General features: G+C 41.3%; 1 protein-coding gene and 1 long non-coding RNA gene across 6 annotated transcripts in view; one reads left to right on the top strand and one right to left on the bottom strand.

Moving 5' to 3' along the window:
- Positions 1-23,570, bottom strand: part of LOC131889877 (ninein-like) — a 43,559-nt gene that overhangs the window by 12,447 nt on the left and 7,542 nt on the right. For all 3 annotated transcript variants that reach the window (XM_059239096.1, XM_059239092.1, XM_059239093.1), the window contains exons 2-10: positions 17,419-17,815; positions 15,211-15,462; positions 14,153-14,368; positions 13,886-14,025; positions 13,456-13,818; positions 13,162-13,336; positions 10,998-11,275; positions 10,062-10,381; positions 7,233-7,477 (exon numbers count right to left, since the gene is read on the bottom strand). In XM_059239096.1, coding sequence (XP_059095079.1) covers positions 7,233-7,477; positions 10,062-10,381; positions 10,998-11,275; positions 13,162-13,336; positions 13,456-13,818; positions 13,886-14,025; positions 14,153-14,368; positions 15,211-15,462; positions 17,419-17,808 — 2,379 coding nt within the window. In that variant the 5' untranslated portion in view covers positions 17,809-17,815. The remainder of the gene's footprint in view (positions 1-7,232; positions 7,478-10,061; positions 10,382-10,997; positions 11,276-13,161; positions 13,337-13,455; positions 13,819-13,885; positions 14,026-14,152; positions 14,369-15,210; positions 15,463-17,418; positions 17,816-23,570) is intronic.
- On the top strand, positions 7,520-13,670 carry LOC131889880 (uncharacterized). 3 transcript variants are annotated; one of them, XR_009374243.1, is made up of 6 exons: positions 7,520-7,790; positions 7,890-8,048; positions 8,145-8,235; positions 8,299-8,385; positions 12,998-13,142; positions 13,333-13,670. It is a non-coding gene; the product is annotated as an uncharacterized LOC131889880 (long non-coding RNA). The 3 variants fall into 3 exon arrangements; XR_009374245.1 differs by having other exon boundaries at positions 7,890-8,075; XR_009374244.1 differs by lacking the exons at positions 12,998-13,142; positions 13,333-13,670 and adding an exon at positions 9,185-10,068.

Genomic DNA, 23,570 nt, shown 5'->3' with positions numbered 1-23,570 from the left:
TTGACAAAACTGGTTCTTCGACCTGGTCAGAGGCTTTTTTAACGAATCAGATAAAGTGACGCGTCAGTCAGTGTTTTAAAGATGGGATGCCAAAAGCTCAAGAAATATTTTCGACCGAAAAGAACTCTCCGGGAGAGACTGGCAAGAACCAGCTCTTTTAGTTGCTTAAGAAACGGTAGGCTCATCAGTTAGCACTGAAGGAAGAGAGAGATAGCGACGAGATAGGGGGACTTGAAGCGTGTACGCAGTATGTAGTAGGGTGGTAGTTGTAGTTGCAGTAGTAGTATTGGTCGGTAAGTGCCTATCATTTCCTAAGAGCATTGTCAAATAACTGGATTCCTTTTGGCTCTTTCTCAAGATTGCACCGTCACAAAATAAATGGATGTCCACCATCAAGAGAAACTCTTTGAAAACTGATCGATCTTAGGAAATTGACGAAAGAGAATCATACATCGTACAACTCCATTGGGCATTCGTATCAGAAAAAAGCTCTCTTTTTATTAAGCTTAGGCAAACCAGACGCAGAGATTTCAACATACTGAGCCAAGTTAAGAGCGTACTGCCGAAGTTTTGCCTTGGCAATAATTCGTCTTTGACCATTGCAGAATAAGAGCAATTACTCTCTAGTTTGTTTTAGAAGTCAATGCCAGGCTTCAACTCGTACAGCGTACAGGGTGGCAAGGAAAACGTGCCTCCTTCATATTGCTATTAGAATGACAGTCCCTTTTTCTCGAACCAATAAGTGATATTCCATAAAATAGTTGAGTGTCTTTTTTCTTCAGCTTCCTGAACTGCATGTCTCTCTAGGGCTTCAGATCGACTGATTGAAACAACTGATTGGACCAAGACCAAGCAGGCCCATTCATCATGGTCATCAATAAGTGGAGCCATGTCTCAGATAATTGCCTTCGAAAATTTGTTATTTGAACATGGTTTCAACTAATCCACACACGAGTGAGTCAATGGCCAGCCATTTGGCAAGCACTCTATGAGCTAATCGCTGCAAAAAGAGACCCCTCCTGACATGTTGGTTCTTGGTTGGGTGTGGGCTTGAAGATGTGGAGTAATTGCATTAAAACATCTTAAATGCAACCACATTAACGAACTGAATCGCAGAAGGAAGCAGGGAGGGATAATCTAAAATACACGAACAAAAAACGGAGATTGGACTCAAGATTGAATTGCCGCAAAGATTGACATCAATAAAGAGGAGGGAGGTTTTCTTGATATTGTGAAAAAATATGGGATCTCCATCTCAAGACCGCCCAGAGCAACCATTCTCACAGGACGATCCAGGCGCGATTCTTTGACAAAGATGTATAGGAACAAAGGACGCCACTCGCTCAGTGTGACCAAATGTGCTTGGCCAGAAAAGGCGTGGCCCACGACTAATTCCGAAGTCTAGCGAATTCACAGTTAATTTGAGAACTTTTGGGTGCGTTTTGGGTTGGCGAATGGTGAGATGTTGATGAAATGCAATGAGAACGTGTCTCTTACTGTACTTAATCACCTTCGACGTCACCGGGTAAACAGGGGATCCTGCAATTCACACACAGAGGTCGGAATACTAACGGTTGGCTTCCCTCCATTTCCTCCCAAATCTAGGTCAAAAACAAAGATACACCCCGCAATACAGAGGCCCATTATTGTTTTGGTGATTGGTGAATTTGAAATCCACAAATCCAAATCCACAAAAGGATCGCCATAAATCTTGGCTAGCCAACCGGTTTCTTTCGAATCCAATAATACATCTTCAGAAGGAAAGCGAGAAGATTTAGATGGAAGCAAAATCAGTTGATGAATGATTCAGTTTCCAGTTTCGTCGATACCAGCTTTTCTGAGGCAATGAACTAATCTCATTACCAAGTTCATTGGCAAGACCTGGACTTGCCCTGGAATTATGGCCGAGATTCATTTGTAAGCAAGATCATGGTGTTGACAACAAAATCGACATGCCCTCGTACACGGGTAAAAATAGAGTCCACAGGAAGCAGATGAGTCACAAGAGAGACGGATTTTCCCACTGTTTTCCATGTTCTCATAACCAATGGTTGATACGACCGGCCAAGCTACAAAAGTAAATTACTGAAATATCGTAATTGGAGTTCGATAAAACATGTTCTGTTCAATATCAAAAAGGGTTATGTTATCCAATGACATCAACCTGGACAACCTAACCATGGAAGCATGTCAAAATCATCGTTCAAATTGAAATCTTGTTCACGTGAAATGATCTAGATAAACGAGTAATACTGTACAACAGGGAAGCAGCAAAGATTTCGAAAGCTGTTAATGGAATGGAAAAGACTCTGCGGATAACAGATATAATACAACATGATGATACGCTTTAATGTGTGATCAGTATGTGGAACCATTGAATGGCTAACCAAAATGTCAAACAAATTCTGGTGTGTTAAAAAACGGGTTTCGTTTCAGTCCCCAAGATGTGAACCCCTTCCAGGGCATAAAATGCTGGCATTAAAGTCACTGAAAGTCACATCCTACCGTTTAGACGTTTATCATGAAATATAATGCCACAACTGAATCATCACATTTGAAGGTTTCTGAGCTGAGAGGTTGTCTTGAGCTCGATTTCCTCACCTAGTTACGTATAGTATACCAGGGTCTGGATCCAGAACTTTGTTCTTGACATTGAAAAGTCACCCTGGCATTCAAGCCAGAGATTCCTGGCCACAGACGTAATACTCATTGAACTAGCGAGTAAAAGGAGTTCCTCGTAACCTCACCACCATGACGGCTGCATCTCTAAAGGCTACTCCTCCAACTACTTCGCATAATATGATGACGTCAATGACGACAACAACATCGACGACGATTACGGCGATCTGGCAAGGGCTGGAGCCAACTGACGCACAATGAACATCAATTCAAATCGAATTATCACCTCCATCCCTGGTGCATTTGACATTCTTGGAACCTTATGCCCGGATGAGGAAATGGAATATGGGTTGAAAATGCTAAGAGGACCGACCCACCGACCCAATGAGAGTGTGTAGAGAGATTTATAGCCCGACATCACCCTGCGAAGGGCGTCTCTTTCTATTTTCTCCCTCTTTCTTCAATTTGACTAGCACGCCAANCTAAGAGGACCGACCCACCGACCCAATGAGAGTGTGTAGAGAGATTTATAGCCCAACATCACCCTGCGAAAGGCGTCTCTTTCTATTTTCTCCCTCTTTCTTCAATTTGACTTGCACGCCAAAATGAGTGGATGCTGTATGGATGGCATTTGGCAAAAAGGCGATTTCATGCAGTGTCGACAAATCAATCTCATGGCACTCCACTCCCCCTTAATCTTGTCATCAATTGTTGATCGTTTACAGTGGTTATGTGGCTTGGATTAGAAATGACTGCCACTACCGTACTACTATCAACCTTTTGGTTGTTACGAACGAGCATATTTGAGAGGTAAAGTCAATGGCCGATGGCTTCTTGAAAAGTCACGGGCGTGATTGGGCATGAATGAGACGGTTGTTGAAGACATTGATATAGTGGCCTCAACTGGCTTAGGATTCTCCTTTGAATAGAGCGCCAATTTTCTCATCAAAACATATCAGATTAACTTGGTTTTATTCGATTTGGCCTCCCGTTGACGTGAGGACTGAGGATCTCTTTGGCGTGGTAGTTACAAAAGAACACGCGAAATCATGGCAACTGGAGAAAAACGAAAAAGACACTGAACAGAAAGGTTCGATCCAAGAAATTGAAATCAAGGAAAGAGCATCATTTCTTCCTCGTTTACGCTTTGGATTGTTAGGTGGTTGCGCTATTGTTGCAAAATCATTTACCAGTAAAACGTCATGTCAGGACAGATATTGTTTCACGCTATCGAGACGTTATTGACCCTTTGCTCACCTTTCCCTAGTGTCTACGTTACCCACAACCATTGTTTCTCGTTGGTGAGTCAGATCACAGATCAACTCGATCTCGAAACGAGATCATGAGAGGCGGATAGCCAAACTGATGATGATAATAACGGCTATGATGATAATGATGATGATGATGCTTGCAATGGTTCACACTCAAGTGGACTCTGATTGAAAAAGCATTTTTCACGGTGTGGTAGCGCAAATTTGTTACATGAAATAGGGATCAACTCGACAGGGTATATTCCTCACGATTGTTTCTGAAGAGGAAGGAATTACGTTGGAAGTAGCATAACGTCAACAAACACAACAACAACAACAACCGTTTATTGATTCTCGCAATAATGGGTCTGATTAATATTTGTTGGGTGAACAACATCCTGGAATCATAAATTCCTCGCCAACAAAGGAAGCTGAAGCGATCCAATTCGAGAGATGCAGAGGATTTGCAAGACGCCTCTCAAGAGTCTCAAATGCAAACTTTTGGCATTCTGACATTTTCGTGCCAAGATGTGCACACGATTTTCAATGAAAAGTCCACATTGATCCATCTTCCAAACTCAAATGTGATCTGGAGGGAGGGTGTCTTTTTTTAAAAGCCAGATTTAACGAAACATGCCTCATCTTCCTTGATAATAACTCATTCCTTGAAATGCCAATTGGTTCGACTCGCATTGCACATGGTTTTCTACCCATTTCCTTATCAATATACACACACATACAGACAAACACACACAGAATCCAATGTGGCCTTCACAGAGTAGCAAAGCCAACCAAACTGATCGACCGACTTACTCAAACATTCGGGTACTTTTCGATCCCTATTGCGCAGATGAAGTCTTTCGATATGAATTGGTGCCCTCAGGATGTAGGTTCTTCATCATTTCGACGCTTTGTACTACGTTGAACACATTTCAAACTTCAAAGAAGGATAGATGGATGAGCTCAATTCTGGTCAACCAATTCAGGCCCCAATCAAGAGCCTCTTTGGGGATATCGAGTGTAATTTGGGTGTGATATCTAAGTTCGGACCTGCCCGAGCCAAAATGAGGTTTGGTATTTGATGCCTCAAAAGTCCATAAACTTTTGGCTTGGCGTTTAATTAGAGTGCTTTCGGTACAAAGACATGGGAGAGTCATTTGTCAGCATTTTGATCAATGGTATCCTTTCGCTGTCCATTTATTTATCGGTTCGGGTTTGCGGGGCCTAAGGTTGAATGTCAGGTTATGTAAGCTAAAGGCTCAATTTCCCGTCTAGAATCGTTGGGCGGTAATTGAGCACTACCTAGTCATTAATGGGACCTATTATGTGCCTTCACGATCATCTTGAACGGGTCTTGGACGGGCTCCGTCCGAATTTGCAATTGGTTCGGGTGTTTTTCAATTCTATTCAGCAACACTTTTCTGATGTTTTCCCATGACTCTGAGGCACTCTCAATCGCCCAGATTCATGTAGGAAATGCAACAACATAACTTGATCGATCTGTTGGCTGAACTCAAGTTTGGAGGCTCCGGATCTGGATTCAAATCAAGTGACATTCTTCGGGTATGGAAGAATCACCCTAAATGGCAGAAACACTGACGTGAACAACACTTCCTACAACCGCCGCTTCTTCATTCCATTCCTATCCGGATTTTTTTGTACCTTTACTTTTCGAAATTCCCAATCAACCGGGTTAGCTTGGGAAGAGTCAGAGGAGCGAATTCGAAGAATGTGAGCTTCCCTACATAGCATTACCTCGAGGATGGGATGGATGGGATGCTTTGAAGCTGACCTGGTGAAGATGTCGACCAGTAACGAATCATTATTTTACGCTCGAATGTCAAGCTCGTCAAAGGAAGAAGCAGAAATATGGGTCACCTTCGGCATTTTTGTGCTTTATGTGCAGCCATCTTATCGTTCAGTTGGAAACACAAATTGTGCTTTTTCATACCGATTGTTATTTGATCTTAAGCGCTCGCAGTAAAGCAAATCATTAATCTTGTCAGGATAATCAAAGGAAAAAAGTTGTCTTATGAAAGCAACATTTTATGGAGAAGTCTTACTTGCCACGAACAGAGAAAAAGTCCCATGGATGTCCATTTAAGAAGAATATTCTGGGAATTTGTGGCTCCAAAATAATCTCATCATGACTCATCCTAACAGTTTATTTTATAATACATCCTGTTGACGTGTTGCCCACGAAACATCCTGGATAAGCAATATCTCTGACAGAGTGGCCAACAAGTCACTTGGTAGAATAGGTTTTAGCAACAAAAGACAAAGGAAGAATTCCTGTTCGCAAAATATGTAATCGAGGAATGCATCTTGCTTGATTTGATAATTGAATAATCGATTCTCCAAGAACCATTCCCCCCCTTTTGGAAGATTCATCTGGGCGTCAAATCGATACAAGTATTATCTTTAACAATCTCTTGAAGGGTTAGTTCAGATTCCTTAAGGAACCCCGTAGGCACTTAAAGGGGAAATGATTAAGCATTGATGTCCACTTCTTGGCTTCACTGATGTCAAGAGCTCAAGGCCGCACTTAATTAGGTCTCAAGAATTGTCGCATCTTCCCCTCGTCCCCTCGAACAGGTTTTTCATCTAGTCATAGAGAAGGCTAGAGTTACTGAGGGTGGAAACAAGGAGGAGCACAAGTGCTGCTCGGTTGACCGAGATGTCTCAAGAACCTTGACCATTGAGGGAAGGACGGCAATAAACGAACCTGACACCCGTCCTTGGCGGCTTCATGAACAGCCTCAAAATCCAGACATATTCCTACCATCAGTTGTCACCTCCTAATCCGGAGGTGCATCAAAATTATCTGTCAATCCCCACTGAAGAAGGAGCTAGACAAACAGGTCCTGACAAAAGATCCAGATGAGGGTTTCGACAGAAAGAGGGAGGGTCACTTGCCACCCAAAAACTCATCCAGGAAGCAGATCCGTTGCCACCAAAACATTGTATCCAAATAAGACCAGATTGATGATCGTCCCTCCGGATGGGAGTTGATTATTGATTGGCCATTGGAATCTGGAGCTTCCTTTCAATATGGCAAAACCTCAGGAACCTCAATCACACAGTCATGCAAGAGATGATGTCTCCATATAGTGGGTTCACTGATTATAGACCAATGATTCAGGGTCTAATGAAAGATCCTTGAGCATTAGACTGTGACAAAAAGAGAATTGAAGCGCTCAATGACCGTGCTAGACACTATGACATTCAGTTTCATAACATATAGAGAAATGTAGACCCGAGCCGAAAAAAGTTTCACTTTACCTATTTTTTCTAATGTGGGTCATAAGCAAATAATAGAACGGTAGGTAATGGATTTATGATTCTTTTTCTCATGATAGCTACCTTCTTCTCCTCCTGTAAGCGTTGACATCTGACCTCCAATTGAGCAATCTGGGCCCGTAAGGCCGCGGTAGTGCGATTGCAACAGGAGGGCTCCTCTTGTTCAATTCCTCTGATTTCTCCAACTTCTCCCATCACCGCTGATGATGATGGAAATGATGATTCAAAATTGCCCATGACAAGCGAGTCGTCAATGGATCCAAGTGATGAGGGTGGACTGTCGATCACAGGCAAATTGGCTGTCCCCACTAAAAAGAAGAAATAAAAACTCGAATTTTCAATCAACCAGCTTTTGATTTTGCAAACCAAAGCTCCTAATGACGGTGGCCTTGCTTGAAAACGTTCTTGTTATTTTTCATGACCTCCGTGTTCTACCCTCCCAAATCTGGTTAAACTAGTTCGCACCTGAAGTCTTGGTACAGTGAAGTAATGATTTAAATGTTAAGGATATTTCCCGGGGGAACAAGCCATAAAACCCTGCAGTAATGTGCCCCATCCAGCTCATGGATTCAGGTGCCAAAGGCATACAGGAAGAATCACTTTAGATCATCTTGAGGGGAGGTAGTAATGATAATCAGGCCATTTGAGCTTGGCCATGAAAATTCATTTCAATTTTCACGACATGTCAAGACGATTTAGAGCCTCTTCTTTCCGACTCAGCTGTTGAATGTGGGTACGAATATGTTCAAGTTACGCCCAAAGTCAAGTTCAATGGCAGTGGTGGTTGTGGTGGTGATGGTAAATGAAAGAATGCAAGCCACGCATTTCCTCACTTACATGGCCATAAAGATGATTAAAGATGGTCGTAATTGATTCGAGGTACTGCCAACCATCCTTGGTCCTATGGTCTAGTAAAGCACGAGCAGGAGGAGGCCATTCACCGTAACTAATTCGAATCCGATTTTCCCCTTCTAGGTAGTTCAGTTTTTCCATTCATGTGCATCTATTCAATTCTGTGGATCCTAGAAAACTTGCTCAAAAGGCCGAAGGTCGAATAATTTTGAAGGTACGTAGGATTTGATTCCAAATATATAAATCTCCAGTCCTCTTAAGTCTTTTTAATGGGCAGTGATGTCGTCATTTCCATGAATGGGAATGAAGATGAGGAGGACTGAAACCCCTGCCCTGATTGTGTGCCAAAACCACGTCATTTCAGGTGGGTGGCATTTATCTCAAAGCCATTTGAGATTCAACTAAAAAATCACATTCCGAGTTTATCACTAAAGGTTCGTGAGCCAAACAATTTGAGTAGTTTGGACGCAAACCAAACTGAATTGGAATCACGTCGTAACACGTGAAACTATCTTTTATTGCATTATTCGATGATAATGGTCAATTGAAGTGGGAAGGCGAGGACAGGATCATTTTCAAACAGATCGCCTATTCAAAGCTAAAACATGTAGGATGTTGGCAAATAAGCGTAGATGTCCAAACAGGTTATGTAATCGGACATCAGTCGCCAATGTAAAATTAGACTAGCTAAATTTTTGATTAAAATAGATAATGAAACAAGCAATGAGGGAGAACCTTTTTTCCGACAGTGGAATGAATATTCGTCATGGGGGAATGATATGAATTGGCAGAAATTCAGTTTTTGAGTCCATGGTAATGAGGTGATGAGAGGCATTTTTGGCTTGTTCATGTTGACATTTGGAAGATGAACCAAATGTATACACTCCCAACCCAAATCGAATGGTGGACAATGAGCCTAGCCTCATTAGGAAGAGTGATGCCCCACTCATCTATTCTCACTCCACCCCAGACAAACCTGTCGGAGATCAATCCTAGAAGTCTCTTGAGGACTTCTGACAATCTAAGAGACAATGTGAAGTCAACCCAATATTCCAAAACTGACAGCTGAACGAAACTCAGAATCTGCAAAAATAAAGCCCTTTTTGTCTCTAATTGGGACAAGGCTTCCAATTATTCTCCTCATTTCTATTGCAAATTCACAGGCTGCTGCATGATTTAAAGAAAAAAATATTTTCGCATTGACACCGTCCAAGATGTTTTACAACGATGTTTCACAATCTTCTCGAGCAAGATAATCCAATCCAAACCGTTTCATTTAAACCAAAACTTAACAACCATTACCACATGCTCAACATCAGTCAAGCAGCCGTTTCGTTAGGAGGTCAAGAGAGGTCAGGCGAGGTCACCATTTGCCAGCCAAACTGGAGCAATTTGGCATTGATTGCAGCCAAGAATGAAGCATTACGTACAATCTGTAGCATGTCTTGGATGGACACCCCGATGGATCGACCCTTCATGGTTTATAGAATCTGCACTTGAGGTAATCGCTCTGTTAGAAAACGATTCCATGCCCTTTGGATGCCAAAATTGCACATTAAAAGTTCAACTAGAGCTTGTGCGCCACAATACATAGACAATTTGGTGATGGCTCGTGAGTCTTAAAATAAATGAGACAATTTTGCTCCATTTCAACAGATCAGTCGATTTTTGGCGGGATAACTGATCGCAGTTTTCAAATACTGTAGTAAATGTTGGTGACAAGTTCTTATGGAATTTTGCCAATGAAAACCCTGTTTAACTCTAACAAAGTTAGTATGCCACTTGAAAGAAAGACGGAATCATCGGTACTTAAACAAGACGGATAATAATTGGCCAGGATTTTTAGCCATGCCGTCCAATGAACCAGATGTCATTACATGGATAACACCTTCTCCTACAAGTTTACTACTTTCAATGATTAACCAAGCTCCATATGGTACTACTTCAGAGCTCAGACTTTCTTCTTAATTGCCACCTTCATAAGCGAACCAAGAAATCCCCACCCAACTTCAAGAAGCATGAAAAAAATAATTCCCTTACGTTCAACACTAAGACTTGTGAGGTGAGTTTCGGGATGGTTGGAGTCCAAAAAGTCCTCTTCACTAATCACGCACTTCACACTTTTTCGAGGCACTTTACCCTCTCTGGGAGAGGACACCCGTGAGGATATAGATGATTCTTCTGAGGATGTTACAGCACCGGGAGCATTAGAGTCTTCACCCGGATCTTCTTCAACGGTCGGATTACGACCTCGTTTGAGAGGATGCTTTAAACTAAGAGATCGGCTGAATCGCACGGGTTTGCCGTCCAAACTGTTACTAGTGGTTGCGGATTGGAAGAACGGAGCCGATGATCGCCGACTGAAAAAATAACACCATTCTGAGTTTATTTCCGACGGTTCAACAACCTTAACTATCTAGATTCTTTTTTTTTATTTTCACATGTTTCTTTCAAAGGGAACACTTGTACTTGAACCTAATATTTGCTTGAAAGAAATTAAATAGAAGATGAAATATCGAAATGGATCCTGGAAAGGAATGCGATCACATTCAAAGATCGAGATATCTAAAGCCTTTCTTTCTAGAAAATAAACACGTCTTGCTTGGCAATTGATAGTGTTCATGAGAATAACTGCACATTTTGGACGGGTGAAAAATCAAGCGCTATCCCGACCAAGAAGAAAAAGGTTCTCACGCATCTTAGGTTTATGACAGAGGGAAAACCGAACCTGGACAAATGCAGTCAGCCAGTAAACCAGCAACGAGGCTAATCAACTAAATAACCAGGTGGACAATGACAAATGAATGAATGAAACAACGCAAAAAGTCGTTTTTTACCTCTTCTTCCTCCGTTTGGGATCAGACCTAATATGTAGGTAGATATGAATACTTTGAGCTTGTCATCTTCCAAAGTTATTTTAGGACATAAAATTGTCGTAATGCATGGAAGTGGACGCTAAATAGCGTATCAAATTACCTTTCAAAATGCGACAGTTTGGCAGACTCGGCTTGCATGTGCAGCTCGTCAATTTGATCCCGGAGATCCTTGTTCATTTTGTTGAGCTCATCAACTCGCTCGGTGAGCTCAAGGATGGTTTGATCAACACCAGTGGCACAAGATCCTTCTAGTTCCAGGAGACGCTCTTTCAAAGGCCCCATGGAATCCACCTCGATTTGAAGGCTTTGGTTCATGGCCACCATGTCTTGTAATTTCTGGCTGAAACTCGTATGGTCCTTCTCAAGGCGTTCATTTTCCTTAAATTGAATATTGACATATTTCATTAATTAGTGCCCGGACAGCTGACTCTTGACAAATGATGAATGAAGGATAATGGAAGAATGGCCACCCCTACTACAACCATAAAAAATCCATTTCATTTGAATGTAACACTTCAGAGACTAAGCAAGCACTTGCTGAGCGTTCATTGTTTTACAACTGTGGTAAAATAGAAGTGGTAAAAGAGCACCTTCTTGATGTCAAATCTTGGTTCAGTTCTTATTGATATCTGCTTAAAAGTAGATTTTGAAAAGAGAAATTAAACTGCAAAGGATATTACTTTCAAGGAAGTATAAGACGTATCTTGATACCACCATGTCATTCAATATTTGTTGTTTTTTTTAAGTTCCAACTCCAAATAACACCGATGTCTCATATTTTGAATCATTCTGCATTCATTGCTTCGGTCTGGAATTTGCAATTTTTTGACAATTGACTGTCAATTTGCTTCGACGTCACTTTGAGCAATCTACTTCAAATCGAAATTGTTGAACTCAATCTACAAGAATTCAAACTCTTTGTACAAACCTGCTGTTCCATATATCTTGGCACAAACTGACCTTTTTTTAAACCAGGCAACCAGAAGGAACAACTTGCTTAAAGCGAAAGTTATAAGGATATTTCAATGTTATACGATATACATTAAGATACACTTTTAAGAATCAGCGGCTCCTACATTTGATTGCTATTTTTGCTTTGACCCTTGAATGTATGGAGGATTGATTGAATGTACGTATGGTTTCTTGCTTATAGGTGTTCAAAGTTTCTCTATGACTTTGACCTTTGCAGAACAATTATACACAAAGCATACAGACCAAGAACTATAAAAGGAGGTCAAAAAACCTTCAAATTGTAGTTTAAGGTAAACTATGAACTGCACATGAATTTGTCAGCCATCTTCCTCCCCTTGATGTCCTCTAAAAGTGGCAAACATAAATGCTTGTGTTTTTTTTTCTCAAAACTGTAAACTGCCTTAGAAAACATTAGGAAAAAGTAATTGTATTTTCATTTACGTTGTACAGTTATTTTTATTTTATTATTATTATTATTATTTTGTGCGGACTTTCTTACCGCTACCGAGTTGGAATTTGATGAATCATTTTTGCAGATGGCTCATTCCTTACATACAAAGTATCACAAAGCATGTAAGCGGGTTTAAATCTTTTTTATATGAAGTTCTTCTATTACGTTTTTTTTCTGTAGGTACCCTTTTAAATGGAAATGCGAATCAAGACGAAAGATCTTTTTTATAAAAATTTAAAACATCAAAAATATGTCCTCCAGAACCCTTCTCTTTTAAATAACGCTTTTTGTTTACGTTGTGGGACTTTCAAACAGTAACCAGTTTGTCCTAAAAGTGAACTTAACACTTCTTAAATCTATTTCACAAATTATCCTCGTCATTACCGTTGCATTGCCTATTCTCCAAGCTACCGAAAAGTGTGTTTCATTTATCATTAGCTCACTCTCACTTCTCTTATGAAAATATCCTTTGAAACCTAGCGTTGGTGAATTTTATGACATTGTTCAATTATACAATGAGACTGAATAGGATTGTATGACATTGTTTATAATCACTGATACTGAATAAGATTTTATGCCATAACGAGTGGGTTGGTTACCTAACAATAATAAAGGCTGAAAAAGAAAGTCATTTCTTCTGTCAAATTCGTTTATATTTATTGCTTTACATTTTGCAGTTACTGGATGCAAACTTAAAACTCATTAACCATCGACCTGAAGGAGTGCCTTCCCTCAAAGTTCCTCATTTCAAGAATTCAGAAAAGGAATTCAAGCTCTCAGGAACAAGAACGGCAAAAACACCTGCAATCAATCCTCAAAAAAGTAGGTTTGGTTGCCTTACCTTTTCCAAGTTCCGAATTTGTTCTCTCATTTTGCTCTCTTTTTCATTCATCTTTTCTGAGATCATTCGTTGACGTGAGTCTAATTCCAGAGACACATACTGATGTTGCTCTTTCTCTGAGCTCAATTCACCTTGCAGTTCCCGAATTTGATCAACATATTTCTGTTCCAGTTCCCTGAAAAGAATATCAACATCAAAACCCATGTGGCCCCGGTTGCGTGAGGAGTATTGATAACATTCGGAATTGTGAAATGAGACGTTCATTCAGAAACCTCGCAACCTCTTATTTTATACCTGAATTTGACTTGGCTCGACTTTTCTAGTCTCGCATTCTGATCATCGATTTCCTGAGCAAGCAATAGCGATCTCTGATTGGCTTCAGACACGTCTAAACGGAGTTTATCCCTTTCAAAAGCCACATTATCTAGGGAGGATCGGAGGTACCGCACCTCGCTCTGACAAACCAGCACACTATTACTGACATTATGCGGACACCCGTCCAAAGTTTGATCCAGATCCTCATCCATGAGCCCACTCAAGGTCTTCAGATCCAATTCTGGCTGGGATAGCGAGATTCGTAGGTCCAGGATCATTTTACCCGGATTAGTCACCCCAATCGACTCTAAATACTCCACGACATTTTCCGTGGAACACAACCTGGAACAAGTGGGATCATTCCTGATTTTTCAGCTCCAAATCCAGTTTAAAAAAGATCTAGAAATACCCAGTATGGTCAGGATCTAGGGCTGAAAAGTAGGCGAACTCTGTGGTTTGCTTCAAGGATTCGCTTAATGGCGAGCTATGGTGACTAAATTGATTACTCCGTCGGCTGCTATTCGCACTTCCCTGGCGAGATTGTGGACTCTAAAAGAGAGAAAGAAGATAAGGCTGCGTTTAATGGCTGGCTTCTCATCACGACACCACCTTTTAAGTTGATGAATCATGTCAAGAAAGGTCTGGCTAAAAATGTCAACCGACGTGTGTTCCATACCTTGTGGTGAACGGAGCTCTCGCCACTTCCAGGTAGACTTGGAACAGGGGATAAGGACTCGGGATTGGACGCAATCAATGGCACTGAGGAAGAAGGCCCAGCGGATATGGAGGGCTTGGAGAAAGCCTTCGAGCTCTGGAACAATGAGAGCAGATCTTCAAATTCGACCCGACCGTCGCCGTCTGCGTCTAAACGCTTGAACAATTGGTCCACGATCTGGAAGAGAAAAGGCATAGCTTGAACATATTCAATATTTCAACCTTTTCCTTCAGTAGCGCGATCAAAACATGATTTTATAGCGAGTAGAAGGGTACGTGTATTCTCTAACCCGATGGACATTGTTTATGACTTATGACCATACGAAAGAGCATATATCGTAAAAGGCAAATGATAACTATCTTGCTGCTAAAACAGAAGTCAACAAACGGATTGATACGAGGCAATCACAGATTGAATTTGCAAGATGAAACGTAACCTTTGCACATCTGAATGAGAATATTGGGACTAGACAATGAACTGATTGGGCTCGTGGTCTGTATTCGTTTGAGAAGGAATAATGAACAATCCAAAGTAAAAGATCAAATTCGTTCTTTGATCTACCCTGTTGAGATTCCAAATTCCAATCGTCTTAACGTTTGTGATCGATAACTTGAATGATTTGCAATTTGCTCCTTGCCAATACAGGCCCCATATCATTGTTCAAGACTCAATGGTACGATATCAAGGCTACATAGATGGGGTCTTTTCTCGTCGTTTGATCACAAAACAGCAATCGGTTGGAAATGGGCTTTTTTTGCCGTGAGACAACAAGCATACTATCCATGACTTTGATTTTGCTGGGCATAACCAAGCTCAATTATTGCACATGAACCGAGTTCTGATCTGCAGAACAGATTCGAAGCCAAAGCACCTTTTACCACCATTACATTTCGGAATGAGTTTATTTTTGCCAAATTCCGTTGGCCCAATTTCAAAGGGCAGCCAAACCATTCATGCATGACCCATAGATGAAAATGCTTTTCATGCAAGTGCCACTCATTCCAGAAGTACCCGCATACCTCAATGGGCAGTTTCTCCATTCCGATCACCTCGCAGACCTCGGCCAGCTCTTGTCGATCTAAGTACCCATCCCGTCCCACACGGAGTCGCTGCCAAATGCTCCGCAGATACTCGCGTTCATCCACCCCGTCAAGATCTGCAGAGTCAAAGTGGAAATCCGCGAATCTGCCGCCCTCGTGGCAAATATCTTGAATGATGCCATCATCCACAGACGATGGAGAGAGATCTTTGGCTTGAGCGTGGTTGGAGTTCTGCAATGAATTGAGCCAAAAAAACACACTTCAATGAATATGCATATTGGATTCACTCAAGGTGGTGGCCAAACGGCAAAAACCGCCACTTGATAAACCATGGGGTTTGAACGTCGAAATGACCGGTTCTGCATATCTGGATCAAGCGTCATCAAACGAACCAAACTTATTTGCTCATTCAGATTGGCAAAAAAGTAAATGCGTGTATCACATAAAAAAGTCCCGAATGTACCCACGCAATGGGTTAACAAAGTTACTCAATCAGGATTTATTTTGACAGCCTTGATGTCCCAGTGCACTTGTTTCGTCAAACTAAAAAACATTCCAATGGCAAGCCAAGTTCTACTACCAAGATCAAATCATCAAAATGCTGTAAGGTGTGATTGCCGATTGGGCCCACCAGTGTTGTTTAGTACTGTATGAATATGCAACGGCCCTCGGGAATTGAATAAACCACCTTGCAACAGTAAAGACCAAATTGCTTCTTGAACCCCGCCTCACCCAGTTCAAATGAAAGAGTTACATTGTTGGCATTGGTTGGATTTACAGGAAGACACAGCAGTAATCAAATCATCATGACACCTGTTTTATGGGTCCGAGATCAACTCCAGGCCAAATATGGATTGGCACATGCATACCAGAATGCTCAATTCATTCTCAATTGATGTCTCTATCTTAGTATTGTAGGGCTTCCATTGTTTGCAACTTGGATCTATTTGGCCTAATCATTCTTCTCAAACTTTGCTCAGATTCCAGATTGAACAAGCGGGTTCATCTCAATTTTGAGCGAGCTAACTTGATTTGAACTATTGGAGAGGGAGAAGTACCAAAATATTCCTGTTATAAGCAAGGCTTCTTTTTAGAACGAAATCATATTATCTAAGCGATTTCAAAAGGGAATTAATACACGATGCAAATTTAGCAACTAAACCACTATTTCCGGGGAGGAAATGCTATGTTATGGCAACGTATACGTATATGCAGGAAAATGACTTGGTCTCGCAGAACATAGGTTTGACCTGTCCTTGAGAATTAAGTTATCTTACAGCGATTGCTTAACGCAACCTAAATTGGGCCCTCTCCAAAGGTTTTTTCTGAACCGGACCAATTTGTTGAGACCTCGGTATTTATGGTGGATTGTTGTATTTCGTTATGGCTAATATGCTTTGAATCGAGCCAGACGTGTGCCCCCCATTGAGATTCTTAAGGTCCGGCAACTCATGTTTCAAGGTAAATTCCCAAGTGTTGAAAGTACGCGTATTTGTTGAAAACCAACGAGGTGTGGGTTCTCAGACCGATGACGATCAAGAAGAGGGTCTTGGCAAGCCAATGAGGCTTTTTATTCGCGGCCTGTCAGGTAACTTTGAATGCCTAATGGGCTTGAATGGACTAATGGGTGTTTATTATGTTTGATAATGGAACGAATGATGAAAGGCGACCCTAGCTAGAGCATTACAGAGCGGTTCTTTGTACGTATTCCGCACATAGAACGAGCTATCACCACCGCCCTTCGGCCTTCATCTTCAAAGCAGACAATGACAAATTTATTCCAATTCAAGATCATCTCCCATCAGATCCATTGATTTGATCGCTTTGTAAATCTCCATTGTTGGCCTTGAGAAATGGGTGTCGACTGTCGACGAGACGAGTTTCTTGCAAGCAAAAAGAGCCCCGTTTGGCAACATAAGGTCATAATAAGGGATAATGTGATTGGCAACTCGACAGCTGACAGTCAAGCAAGACCCCATAAAAAGTGGTCCTCCTTCTGGTCGGTCTCATATTTCGTAGAACACATGAAAACAATCCGTCGCCAAAGCCTGGTTTTAGACAACCGTGTGATGGGAATTTAATGACTTTGAATATATCTGGAAGTTCTATCTATATCTGACGATGGAAGTCAAAAAAGTAGATCAATTTCCTTGAGAACCGAATACAACGTCATCTTGATCAGCTTACCAGTCGCTCTTGAACCGATTCCTCCAACTCTTCGTCCGATATATCCACACTGGAAGGTCTAGATTTCCGCCCATATTTCTTGTTCCGAACCACCAACTTGGGTTCGACTTCTGGTTTCACTGGGTGCAACTGCTCTAACAATACCACCAATGCCTCCTTGAACACTTCGAACGACACTGTGCCATTGGGTGCGTTTTGCAGGAGTCTTCGAGCCAGTCGCTCTTGGGAGGATTGACTAAGTTCCAGTTCTTGGCACAAACGGACCAATCCGTTTTCATCCAATTCTTCCTGTTGGCGGTCGCAACATGAGATGAACAGCGACTTTAATTGGTCTTCGTAGGAGTCACATCTCTCAAATGAGATTGAACCACTTGTGATGGATCCGGCCATTTCATACCTGAAGGGCAAAAAAAAGAACGAGAGGTTAACACTTGGGAAAGATTACCCCTAAAATGAAGAAGGAAGTGTGAGGAGAAGTACCATTAGGAGTCTGTGGAGGAGGGAGGATGTCCACGAAATGTGGGAGCTCAAAAAATGATAAATTTGGATTCGGCTTGAGCAATAGCTGAACACGAGGCTTCTTTTTTGACACTCTTTCATTTGCATAACTGACAAACTCACCAAGGTTAGTGTTAAGAAATGAATCCTAATTTGGCTAAACGGCATTCGGAACCGTTTTGGACAACCATCAATCAACAACGTCGGAGAATGCAAAGGACACACTTTTTCGAGGCTCTGAACCGGGATTATTCATACCAGGTCCAAGTTGTCTTTGGCCCTCCCTAGCGAGCCAGATTAAGAGTGAAATGTGTCTAAGCAAAAGTGTACTTGATCATGTGAGTCCTTGAGAAAATGAGATGTTTTCAAGAGTTTGATGTCTCGATCTTGTTTCTCTCACATGTGATAATGTTACTACATCTCATGAGATTCCTTTCTTGCGTGCTCCGAAATTACCGGCATGCAAGTCGCAACATATCTCCTCGTCAGTTCAAATTTGGCCAATCTCGCTGAATAACCTAATTCTGGAGCTCACCTTAAACATGATATTGTGCAAATTAGGGCTCTCAAAAATGGACAGAGCCACCAAAGTTCGCTTTTCGCTTGAGCCACATATACGGGACAATCTGATTTTATCTTGGCAATCTGCTGCGGTCAGCCGTAATATGAACACATCCATTTACATCAACTTCCAACTTTCACACACACGTTGTTAAAAAACCATTTGCATTATGCCAAATTGACTTAAGAATTGGAATTTCGGCTCCCAAAAAAGCAAAGAGACTGAGTGGACCACGTGAACGGACTTCAAACGAAAGCGGGAATCTCAGTGGTTCTGAGAATCTTCATTGGAAGCACTTTTGCCTAGAGGTCCTTCTTAAAAGTTCGCACCAGACCGTAACAAACCGAAAGAAATGGTTATTTCTTCAGATAAAGCTATCTCGCAGAAATCTCGTGTGGTTTCTTTTCTACCTCTTCAACAGCAGCCTGCCCCAGCATCAATTATACGGCCAAAAACCTCATCGACGAAGTAATTACTAGACAAGGAAGCGTCAATTCTGCAAGATTTCTCACTTCTCTTGTGTCTCGTTCGACAAATTTCACCACACACGTCTTTTGTGTGGAGCAATTGAGATTTCATGGAAACAAGTTTTATCTCCGCATTGGATAATGATCATCAGCAATGACAAACATGGATGGCATCATTCCACTTGTACCCGAAAAACGGGAATATCTGCTTGGACTTTCATCCATGCTTCACACACAAGATCGGCTTTTTCAACGGGTCCGTGATTCGGATAAGGAACATTTGTCGACATAAATGGTGAACAATCAACTATGATGTTCGAAGATTGGGAAATATGTGCCAGATGGCTAACCAATGAGGAGGAGAGGGATGATAATGGCAATAATGGTGATAAGGGGTCTGAAAACTCATTCATGCACACGCGGTTTAATCTCTCTTTAAGATTTGGACCAAAATGAGAGATGTCCTTGATTCGGCTAGATCCTTATGGATTTCTCTTCATTGAGCGCAGATTGGATCGCAATGAATTTGATCAAAGGCATCTCTCTCGTAGAAAGAGCAGGTATGATCACATTTCTAACTTGACAGATTAAAGAAGACCGAAAATATGTTACTCGAACTGATCCTCGGAGGGTTGGCAAGCAAGTGCTTGGTGGAATGGATGCAGACGATGAGGAGCCCCCGGATGATTAAACAACTTTCCATCCATCCGTTCACTTCCGAGGAGAAAATGCCATTAAAAAGGTCTCCAGTGGTGAAAAATGAGAGCATGTAATCACATAGAGCATCGCCACTATTTACAAGGCAATAAGCAGCAAGAAAAGGAGTCCTTAATCATGTGATGGAACGCCGGGAGAAGAAATTTCCTCACCAGCGGGATCCGACTAATTCGTTGCACTTAACTTAATCACAGGCATGTTCATGCTCTCTTGGCACATCTGAGGTATGCCATTTAAAGAGGATTGCAAGACAGAGTTCACTTCATGTGTGTGCATGGCAAGTCTGGAGCTGCTTGAGACTCTCATTGCGTCTGCTTATGAGAACACAGTTTGAATACATGTTGATTGTGTCTATTTCGGGAATCATCCCTCTTGAGACCACCAAGCTTTAAATATCAAACTCATGCAAGATCATCGCAAAATAAGCAAATGCTTCGGAAAGGAATGCACATTTTTGCACTTTTTGCAGCACAATATTTCCTTTGTGTCCAAGACAAGACATTACTGGTTAGGGTTAGAGTAAAGGATCATTCCGAAAAAAATAAGCTAGACTATTATAAAATATAATCTCTTTTTTGCATCGTTCTCTTTGGAGTTCATGAAAAAAACAAATACATCGCACATCATCCATAGATAATACAAAAGACACACTAAGTTCCCGTGTTTTTACCAGATTTTCTCTTCTTTCTCCTAAAGTGTCGATTCTAAAAAGATAATATTCTTAGGTCATCGGAACCACTTTTGCTTGTGGTCTTTGAATGAGGGCCCTTATTTCCAACATCAGACAGTTCAAACGAAATGGGTAAGAGGCACGGTAGATTGCTAAATAAATCGCTCGTATCTTCCCATATGCACAATTTCTTTTCCGGACATTATGTGACCTGGGTCACTAATTATACATAAGATTTTGACAAAAACACCCCAAACGCATTTATAATTCAATGAAAAGGAATCAGCCCAATCAACCTTATATTTGGTAGAGGCTAACTCGCAAAGCGCCCTCTGAAGTGCACAAGGTAAACCATATTTATTGAAGCTTAAGAAGCCTATGAAAGAATGCTTGTTGCTTGAAAAACACCATGACTTCAAACGAGAATCAAGATTGTGTTCCAAGTTTTCAAACACGTTGTTGAATTTGCATATTTCCCTCTTTGTCAAATCCATTCTGATTGTCCGTATATACATTTACATGCATTTATCCTCCGGTGCATTCCGGGACTAATGAGTCGAAATTGCCATTGACGTACATGAAGCAGTGGTACTGAATTTGATAAGGGAAAAAACTTCCCGGCTCTTTTTTTGAGGGATTACACTTTCTTTCATCCGGATTTTTGCCTCTTTTCTCCCTTATGGTAGGTTATTATGTTTTGATTTCCGCTTCCGCTTTTAAAAATATGAGTCCTGCAGCCGAAAAAGGCACTGGATGCCAGATCTGAGTACATTTATCGTTGAATGCCACCGATTTAGGAGGAAATGTATGTCAAATTTCTCTTTCATTACTGACGGAAAAACATACACATGAGACTTGGCTTCTTTTTCTCCCTCTCCCTCTCTCTTTCTCTCTCTTCGATTCTCATTTAGATTTTCTGCAAACTAGCAAATTAAGTTTCTACTTCAGCCTTGGTTGCTGGAATGTCCAGCTTTGGTTCAACTTCATATTAGGAGAGGCTCAAAGTCTTGGTAGCCCACAAAAAGCAAATTGTCCACTTCTCCGTACTCAATGATTGACGCATTTCAGGTGGTTCAAATTATAAAGATGTTGTTGAATAGCGCGCGATTACATTGACGGGGGACGCTTCATTCCGTTCAAATGATTGTTTCGATTTTAAACTGACGTTTACGCCTGAAGCAACGAACTGTTTCGCAGTAATCAACGTCCATCACTTTCTGCTCTAGATCATTTCAACTTTCAACTTTTCTTAAGTAAAAATCACTTCCACTCAACGTACGCTCTGGAGACATGGATGGCTTGTATTTCACTTCGACCATAGCCACTATTGACGACCACTGAATGTGTAAATGAATCAAGTCAACCATGAAAGCACAAGGTTCCATTAAGAGGATGAGAACTTGTGTCGCAATATTCAGTGACCTCAAGGGTCTCCTCTTTTCAAACAATATGTTCAGGGATTTGGCTAAGGTGCATCGAACAATCCATTAATATTTTCCTCATTGAGATCATCTTGTGGGAAAGGGATTGCAGAAATTTTCGACCAGAAATAATTCGTAATCACCTGGTGGATTCCTCGAGCCTCTGTTCATGCCAAAAAACTTCATTGTACATACTATATGAAGAGTGTAATAAAATCGTCAAACCAAGCCAATGCATTTTTGCTCCACGATGTGTCAAAAACTGCCTTAATAACTAGTTTTGCAGGATGATCATTCACGGAGAGATAGTTTCAAAAACATACAATGAGGTTTGGTGATCAAAAGGTCGGAAAATAAGACCCTTCAATCTCACAAACCTTGTCAAGCAGGAAGTGGCCTCACACATAAAATATGTTTTCAAGTTTTATGCTATTCCGGCCTTTGAGCATTCATCTACGTAGGTATTTGAGAACCCTTCAAGTAATACAACAACTTGAAATGGGAGTTCCAAGATCTCTATCTCTGTTTTCGTGAGAACCAATGGTTTGAAGTCAAAGTCACAAGAAAAGAAGATGAGTGATGACGGAAAGGCGACAATAGAGGTCGCGACCTCCAAGCCCTGTACTACAACTAAACATAGAGCTGTGTGAGAATTTATCACCAACAGTTCTACATTATCACCTTTGCACATTTTTGCGGCAAGCCATACCGGATTTGCCATATGGGAAATGACTTTGGCAGCCCAGACGATTCTTTAACCACACGCATGGTTCTATTTCAATTTGTCTCGGGTCATTTCTTGGTACGTAAACAGACCGGGTATCAAATTTCAAGTGCTTCCTTCCTTTCAAGGCTTGATCATATCAATCTATCACAGCTAACGGGCATTGCCTACAAAGTTATTCAGTACATAATCCATGCAGTGATTGGTTCCTTCCTGATTTACAAAAGACACCTTTTTATGGGGCTACAAAAACCCCGGCTCGCTCCTCAGTGTGCTCTTTACGTTTTGTCTGCAACGAAGCAAATCATTTAATCAACAAGGCTCTGGTGCCCGTGCAAGTACTATTAACCTCAGCATTTCTAACTTTACTGGACGATCTGCGAATAGCCTCTCAAATTTACGAGGCCTCTTTTCATGGTTCAAACCAACGGCGACACTCAAGGATAAGCTGAGAGTAGCTTCCATCAATGTCCAGATAAAAAGGCATTCCAGATAGCTTAGAACTAACCACACGCTATCGTTCAATCACTTGATCTGTAATTGGCATCTCAATGAAGAGGCAATCATTCGACGTACACTTTAATGAATTGTCGATTTTGGTGAGCGGGTAAGGTTTTAGCCGACAAGGAGCAGCTTGCGTGTCCACTAGATGGATGGATGGATGGATGGATGGGACACGTCCGCATTCGTACTGTTAATCCTCTTAACAATGATGACCCGTCCATGAGTTGTGGAAGTAACTGAAACCCCCAGAGCTCCGGAATTAGTTTTCTCAAAGAGCGCACTACAGACCATGAAGTGGTTTCCTGTTGTTGGTTAGTCAAGATAATCGAAAGACCGACCATTAAATGGGAAATGCGATTTCGGCTGACTTCAAGCTCCACGATGACGAATCTTGAATACAAGATAAACACTAAAGTGAACAGTAACCAAAGTCTAAAGGTCAACGACTGAACAAATCACGTGGGGAAGGTATCCCAATTTTCTCTCTTCTCATTAGGGCCATCAGTAAAAATTGGCATTTTCTACACCCACACCCAAATACTTGGTGGTCAACTAACGCCTTCTCAGTTTCGAGATTTAAAAGCCTTTG

This window comes from Tigriopus californicus, chromosome 11 (genome assembly GCF_007210705.1).
Source record: "Tigriopus californicus strain San Diego chromosome 11, Tcal_SD_v2.1, whole genome shotgun sequence".
Taxonomy (NCBI): domain Eukaryota; kingdom Metazoa; phylum Arthropoda; class Copepoda; order Harpacticoida; family Harpacticidae; genus Tigriopus; species Tigriopus californicus.
Note: the sequence above shows the minus strand (reverse complement) of the source record. Positions and strands in the feature narration are given on the sequence as shown.